General features: G+C 44.1%; 1 protein-coding gene across 2 annotated transcripts; it reads left to right on the top strand.

Annotated features, from left to right (window-relative positions):
• Positions 1-534: 534 nt before the first annotated feature.
• LOC140740759 (uncharacterized) lies at positions 535-7,565 on the top strand. Of its 2 annotated transcripts, none has more exons than XM_073070253.1 (2): positions 535-3,133; positions 6,588-7,565. In XM_073070253.1, the coding sequence occupies exons 1-2, from the start codon at positions 2,267-2,269 to the stop codon at positions 6,744-6,746; spliced, it is 1,026 nt and encodes a 341-aa protein (XP_072926354.1). In that variant the 5' UTR covers positions 535-2,266; the 3' UTR covers positions 6,747-7,565. The 2 variants fall into 2 exon arrangements, with proteins under 2 accessions (XP_072926354.1, XP_072926355.1); XM_073070254.1 differs by having other exon boundaries at positions 6,204-7,565.
• Positions 7,566-8,378: the final 813 nt, after the last annotated feature.

The following is an 8,378-nucleotide window of genomic DNA, read 5'->3' as shown; positions in this document are numbered from 1 at the left end:
CTGAAAATGACATGGGCTGATACTATTGAGAAATATACCTGATATAATCATTATATATACCTGAACTATAATCACTATGTATTAGCTATTTACTATACTATGTAATCACTTCTAGGTACCGAATATTAATATGTATTATTTTACTAGGCACATTTTGTTATGTGTTGTTTTCACTAGATACTTTGTACTCTCTTAGCTGCATATTATGGCACTTACAGTACACCTGCTTGTTTTGCAACACTATTAGCTGCGATGTATCCCATGTATTACACTCAGCCTTTGTTTAGTACGAGATAACGGTGGCGGACAGGATGCTGCGAGCAGGAATGTACCGTGAGGGAGGTTGTCTGAAAAACATAATCTTGGCCACGAAAAAAGCCCCAATGTGAACGGGTGAAAAACAATGGTGACGTACCGCGGGCTAGGCAAGAGCGATTAATTAATTCATATATAGATGATGTGCAACTAAAAATTGATTGGGTATGCTAATAAAACCGAAATGTAACTGAGATAAGGAATTACTATAAAGAATGCTGTACACCGGAGCTCGGTGGGCTTTCGGTGACAAGTTCATTGATTGCCTCAGCCTTTGTTTGCAAATAAAGGTTTAATTTTCTTGAAGAATTGTCTGTGTCTCCAAGTCATTTCAAGTAACCACGACAAAATTGGCGACCGCGAGCAGGGTCGGAAAGAGACCCGCGGAAAAGAAACGGCAGATTGGGGACGCTTCCCAGTCCTCTAGGGACCCCCATAAGGCTAACAGAATTAAGGGTGCACCCAAACAAAAGGTAAGCGCTTTTTGCGACAATTTGGACTAAGAATTCTGTTGGCTTTGGGGAGGTCTTGGAGTCTCAGAAGTGTGGAACCACTGCCGAAGGGTCTCTCCAGTCCAAAGAATCTGGCAGAATTGGGGGTTAACAGAGGAGGCTCAGAGGATTGATCAAGAACACTGCAGTGAGGGCAAGTACAAATAAGTTAATAAGAAGTTAAGAAAAATTCCACGTGGTGTTGGTAAATCCCTGTGGATACCGCTTCGCACAGAGCGAAGGGCTGCACGGGCAGGGTAAGGAAAAGTAGAGTAAATCCCTGTGGATACCGCTTCGCACAGAGCGAAGGGCTGAACGGGCAGGGTAAGGAAAATTGAGTAAATCCCTGTGGATACCGCTTCGCACAGTGCGAAGGGCTGCACGGGCAGGGTAAGGAAAAGTAGAGTAAATCCCTGTGGATACCGCTTCGCATAGAGCGAAGGGCTGCACGGGCAGGGTAAAGAAATATAGAATAGAATTAGAGTAGAAAATCCTCGTGGATACCACCTTAAGAGATAAGGGTCTGAACAGACGAGGTGCAAAGAGCAAGTTCTGTGGGTACCGCTCTGAATAGAGGTCTGCACGGGCAGAACAGAATAGACTAGGCATAGAATTAGAGTAAATAATATTATCCAGTAAACAAATTGTGAATCTCTGAAATACCTTAAAAAGAGAATAACACGACAGGTGAAGGAACGGCAGTAGAGATTCTGAGCAAAAAATTCCCGTTAATTAAATGAGATCACAAAAACTTCAGAAAAATGGGAAAAAAGAACCAAAAACCTGGTCACAAAGTGGCCAAGAGAAGGAACGTTTGATGTAAGTTTGTGCGAAGAAATGGAGGGACTAATTAAAAAATTACAAACCAAAAGATAAATCTAAGAAAAGAGGGCAAAAAAGAGAACGAGAAATGGAAGTGCTAAAACTCTTCAGAACGGAGGGAGAAAGGCTGAGGAGGACAGGTAGAATATTGATTACAAACGAGGAAGACACTAAGGTGCTGGAAAAACAGCCTGTTAGAGAGAGAGGAGGGTACAGTGAGAAGCTGGCTTCAGCTCGTACCCGGATGCGAAAGAAACAGAAAAACCCCCCTCCCTATAATGAGGAAGGAACCCCTAAGCAGTGCCCCCTGCTGACGGAAACAGTAAACATGCAGGGAGAAGTCCAAGTTTGGGATAATGAGGAGGAAAAAAGCGGGGATATAGAACGAGATAGAGGGAGAAAAGATAAAGATAGAACAGGAAAGAAGGGAGATGGAAAGAGTAGTGGAAAGGCTACAGCAGCTGAGAAAGAAGAGGGATTATGAGGAGTATCGGTTATACTATAGAGACAGACAGACTAGAAGAGAACAGGAATCATCTAGACAGCAAGAATGGAGTGAGTTGAGAGGAAGTTGAAGGAAGGTAGGAGACGAGAGTTTGGAGGAAATACGAGAGAGGACGGAGAAGCAGATATTGGAGATGGAAGAGGGGACTAGAGTGGAGAAGGAGCAAGGAAGAAGGTATACCCCAGGAAGGTATGAGTGGCAGCCAGTAGTACTTGGGCCAGCAATAGATAAAGAACCAAGTGAGGAAGGAAGCTTGATTACATGGAACGGGGAGAAGGAAATGCTGCCACTGCTGGTAAAGGGATCAGGACAAGTACAGTATATCCCCTGGGGATCCCAGGACCTGGAAGGGCTGAAAAATACTCTGCCTAGTCTGCACGAGGAGGCAGGAAAGTGGATTAGAGCCTTTGAGGAGGAAACAACGGGACGATTGTTGGCTATGGGAGATTTGAAGGCACTGCTGATAAGATTGATGGGAACTTCCAAGTTGAAAGAACTGATGGAGATGGCTGGCTTACATAATGTGGACAGTCCACAGACTGATGGGGCCAATTTTGATCCAGTGAGACAGAGGGTATGGCAGACCCTCAGGAAGCTTTATCCACCCAGAGTAGACCCCAAAGCCTTAAAGGGGGAACTACTGGGAGACACTGAAAACCCAGCAGCCTATGCAGAAAACCAGTTGAAAAAGTGGAGACTGGAGACTGAGCAAGAGGTGGAAAATAACTTGTTTCTGAACTCACTGTTCCAACAGAGCATTTTGAATGCAATGCCTCCGCAGGTCAAGTCTAAATTGGAGGAGGTGGTTGGGCTGTCATCACTGACCCCACAAGCATTCAGTGATCACGTAGTCCACGCAGTGGAGAAATATCGGAGAGACAAACGAAAGCTGGCTGAGCAGCAAGAAGAGGTGCAGCGAAAGCTATTGCAAATGCAGCTCGAAGAACTGAAAAAGAAGGACAAAGACAAAAGCAAAAAGATGCTGCCAGCCATCACTAATGTGAGTACAGCCATTACACCATTAGATGGAGGAACCAGTCATTCTGTCAGTCAAGGGCCAGAAAACCCCATGCCAATAATGAATGTCTCCGGCAGAACATTTCCACAGATGCCCTATTGGGGACAGAGTAGAGTTAAGCAACAGCCCAGACAGGACTGGAACTCCCAAGGAGGGGGGCAGAGGAGTTATGGGCAAAGTGGATTAGAGAGGAGACAGGGGGAAAAGAGAGGCAGAAAGATTGTGCTGGGGATGCAGCCAGCCTGGACACATGAAGAGAGACTGCCCATTTAAACCATGGCCTGTCTCATACCAGCAGGAGCCGATGGCAAGGGAGCCACAGTTTGGCTACATGCTGGCTCCTGGGGGTCCGAGCGGACCTGTAAATCCTTATGCAAGGTATTAGGGGTGCCCCGAGAACTCGAGTGGGAAGGGACATTACCCAATGATAACAAGGGAGGCAGAGGAGGAACCTATGGTTCAGGTTATGTTAGAAGGGCAACTGACACCAATGATGATAGATACTGGAGCCACATACACTTGCGTACAGCCACAGTATGCCCTTCACCTTCCCATGTCAGGAAAATTTATTAAGACGGTAGGGTTCTCGGGGAAAACACAGTTGACACAGTGCACGGCTCCAGTGCATTTGAAAATGGGAAATAAAGGAATTGTCTTACCAGTACTAGTATATAAAGGAACTCCGATTAATTTGTTAGGCAGAGATGCTTTATTGAAACTGGAATTAAAATTAGAATGCACCAGAAATGGGTTAAGTGTGGAAAGAGCAGGGGCTCAATTGATAGTGCGAGAAGATAAGAGAGCCAATGTTTTTTGGATAGGGGACATAGAAGATCAGATCTGGGATACCTGGGAAAAGTGGAAACAGGGTGTGCAGGCCATATTACCTGAGGCTGTAGTGCCCAAATCTGAGTTACATTGTACTGTAATTTTTGATGAGGCTCAGAATAAGGAGGTAGAGAGGAGATGGAACATGAGGACAGAAATTCGACAACACCTAAAAGGGGAAGCCATAGTAATTGGGAAGCAGGGGGCAGCCCTGCAAGTCAGGTGGAATACCTTCTTGAAAGAATGGTACAGGATACCGGAAGCTGTACCCCACATAACCTTGCTGGTAAGGAAGTTGAAGTAACTCCTCAGCCACACATGCCGTTGTTGGGGCAGGCAAGGGGTCAGCAGAAAAATAAAATATTGGACAAGTTGCCATCTATTCTGTGGTCGCAACATGACACGGACGTGGGGAAAATAGAAACAGCCAGTCCGGTGGAGGTAGGGTTAAAGAAAGGAGCAGTTCCACCTAGGAGACCACAATATCCCTTAAGACCAGAAGCAGAGGAAGGTATAGCGCCGACAATACAGGGACTGTTAGCGGCAGGAGTGCTTAAGAGAGTAAACAGCCCCTTTTCAGTAATTGATTTGTGTTCGGCTTTCTTCAGCATTCCCCTAGCCGAACAGTGTCAGTATTTGTTTGCATTTACATACAGAGGCAACCAGTACACCTACACTAGAATGCCACAAGGATTTAAGCATTCACCACATGTTTTTAATAAAGTATTGAAGGAAGATTTGGATGGCATTTCGTTGGAAAGTACACTGATACAGTATGTGGATGATTTGTTGATTTGCTCTGAAAGTGAAGAGCAGTGTGAACGGGATACTGTGATACTTTTAGAGAAACTGGCATATGGAGGGCATAAAGTATCTAAGAAAAAGCTGCAATTTTGTAAGCAGCAGGTGGAATATTTAGGAAGGATGGTATCTAAAGGCGTAAAGGCAGTAGCGCCAAGTCAGATTGAGGTGATAACGAAGGCTCCAAAGCCCCAAACAGTAGGGCAGATGATGACGTTTCTGGGAATGACAGGATATAGCTCAGATTGGATAGGAGAATATGCTGAGATTGTGGCACCTTTGAGAAAGATAATGAAAGAAGCAGGACATACAAATTTGAAGAATGGCTTACAGTGGAATGGAGAGGCGGAGATAGTTTTCAATACTATTAAGCAGGAATTGCAGTCAGCACCAGCTTTGCCTGACTACGAGAAGGTTTTTCATTTGTATGTATCCAACCGACAGGAGGGTTATGTCACAGTGGTTCTAACACAAGAGACAGGCACAGGAAAAGCAAAGCAGCCAGGAAAGCGTCTGGGTGTACATCAGTTATTATTGCACCCCAGGTAAGCCTAGAGCCGGAATCCATGATAGAGGACCTGGTTGAAATGCAAGGTAGGGCAACGTTGGCAGAACAGACAATGTGGAGGCAGAACTTAGAAGGCCTGTGGAGCACAGAGGATGGTTTGTGGGTAGCTCCTACTCCTTTGTTGACTATCCTAATTTCAGAAGCACATGGAGTGGACCATTGTGCAAGGGGGGAAGTAATAAGGAAAATAAAAAAGGATGGTTTCTGGTCGCCTTATTTACAGGCTTCGGTAGACTATATTTTAGCACAGTGTGAGGTTTGTGCACAGAATAATGTTCGAAGGGGGATTGCAACCCCAATAGGTCACATACCCGTGCCTGAAGGACCATTTCGACATCTGGTGATCGACTATGTAGATATGATAAAGACGGTAAGAGGAAAAAGATACATTCTGGTGGTAATTGACAGGTTCAGCAGATGGGTAGAGGCAATACCCTCGAAGGATCAAGGGGCAGGAACAGTGGTAAGGTTCCTGACAAATGAAGTGATCCCAAGGTTTGGGATACCTTCGGAGATTAGCTCGGACAGCGGTTCGGCCTTCATCCAAAAGGTGGTCAAATTGGTATTACAAGTACTGAGAATAAAACAAAGGTTTGGATGTGTGTACCACCCACAGTCACAGGGCATGGTGGAAAGAATCAATGGCACTCTGAAGGCCAAACTAAACAAAATTTGTGCAGACACTAAACTTAATTGGGTCGATGTTTTACCGTTAGCATTGATGAGTTACCGCATGCAAACTAATCGAGTGACATGCCTGACACCGCATGAGATGCTCACTGGGAAGCTATCATACCTGTGATAGGGGTAAGCAAAAATGTTGAATGGATAAATTATATATACTACAATCAATAGAGGTTCATCAACTACACTGACGATGCGCTGGAGGCCTTAGGGTAACAGCTGGATGCAACTAGCAGGATGGCGTGGCAAAACAGACAGGTACTGGATTGGCTTTTGGCAGAAAAAGGGGGTGTGTGTGTGATGTTAGGAGATCAATGCTGCACTTTCATACCGAATAATACTAGCCCAGAAGGGTCTTTCACCCGAGCAATGAATAAATTAAAGGATCTGCGGAAGGAGGTCAAACAGAATGCAGGATTTGGGCATCGGTGGTTTGATTGGTTAGAAAGCAAACTAGGGGGATGGGGTGCGTGGCTGATTAAATTGGCAATGACTGCAGGCATTGTGCTGATAAGTTGTGCATTTATTCTGTGCTGTTTTTTTCCATGTCTCAAGACTTTGATAATGCATGCGACAGCAAAACAATTCCCGATGCTCCTGGAAATTGTTGAATCTGACCCTAGACAAGGAGAAAAGCCGATGATGTACTGTTACAGTCTGCACGATGCATCAAGCGGACTGGAAGGTGTTAATAATGTGGACACTAGTCTGTAAGGGTGCCTGAGTCTTTTTTCCTGTCTCAGCTACGGAGGGACAGGTTTTTGGCTCAACAGCCTAGGGTAACAGAGAGAGATCATTTTGAGCTCTGAGTATGGAAATTGTAGTTGACCCAAATTTGGGATTAAAATGCTGGACTTTATTTTGGCTTTGGTGCAAGGCCTCTGAGTGTTCTCTTTCTGTGTGAGACCCTGTGGGTCTCAAAGGGGGGATTATATTGAGAAATATACCTGATATAATCATTATATATACCTGAACTATAATCACTATGTATTAGCTATTTACTATACTATGTAATCATTTCTAGGTACCGAATATTAATATGTATTATTTTACTAGGCACATTTTGTTATGTGTTGTTTTCACTAGATACTTTGTACTCTCTTAGCTGCATATTATGGCACTTACAGTACACCTGCTTGTTTTGCAACACTATTAGCTGCGATGTATCCCATGTATTACACTCAGCCTTTGTTTAGTACGAGATAACGGTGGCGGACAGGATGCTGCGAGCAGGAATGTACTGTGAGGGAGGTTGTCTGAAAAACATAATCTTGGCCACGAATAAGGCCCCAATGCGAACGGGTGAAAAACAATGGTGACGTACCGCGGGCTAGGCAAGAGCGATTAATTAATTCATATATAGATGATATGCAACTAAAAATTGATTGGGTATGCTAATAAAACTGAAATGCAACTGAGATAAGAAATTACTATAAAGAACGCTGTACACCGGAGCTCGGTGGGCTTTCGGTGACAAGTTCATTGATTGCCTCAGCCTTTGTTTGCAAATAAAGGTTTAAATTTCTTGAAGAATTGTCTGTGTCTCCAAGTCATTTCAAGTAACCACGACAATACTGGCATACACAGCATGAACAAGATATGAACCAGAACACATTGCAGCAAATGAGTCACAGAATGAAACAGCAAAAGAAATGGCTCAGTAGATTTAAGCTACAAAAGCAGAAAAACTGAAAATTTGCAACACTTAGCAAAGATATCTCTCTCACACCACCACTGTTCAATCAGCAACCATGTGACTTCAGAGCAGAAGGTCACTCTGTCCCTTAAGCCTGCATTGCCGTTCATTAAAATCATTGTAAACCCAACTGTGCACTCCTGCCAACAGACGTGCCTCTCAAAATACTGCACATTGCCCTCTGCCTTACAGTTATTCAAAAACTCTGTTTCTACTCTCCTTCGAGGAAAGGAGCCACAGAGGCTCCTGAACCTCATCCCTTAAATAGATAATCCCTTGCAAATATGAACCCCCTACTACTAGGTTCTCCACACTCATCAGAACCACTTTATTGCCAGTATGTGAAGCATACCAGAATTGATTGTGGTTCGGTACCAAGCATAAAGCACTGGACAATATCATAACAGACAACACAATAGCAACTAATAACTTACAAGACAATAGTGCAAACAGCCATAAGAAATCAACAATTAGAAGGGTCACATGCACAAATGGCAATAATTAAACTGTGTGAACATTTGAACAGACTCAACAATTATCAACAGAACAAGGAGAGCAGGAAAGGCCACTTAATGGATGTTGTACAGGGACAGGTAGAGTATTACACTTGGCTGAGTTTTGTTGAGAGGCTGGATAGCTACAGGAAAGAA

This window comes from Hemitrygon akajei, chromosome 17, assembly GCF_048418815.1.
Source record: "Hemitrygon akajei chromosome 17, sHemAka1.3, whole genome shotgun sequence".
NCBI lineage: Eukaryota > Metazoa > Chordata > Chondrichthyes > Myliobatiformes > Dasyatidae > Hemitrygon > Hemitrygon akajei.
This window is presented reverse-complemented; position numbering and strand designations above follow the sequence as displayed.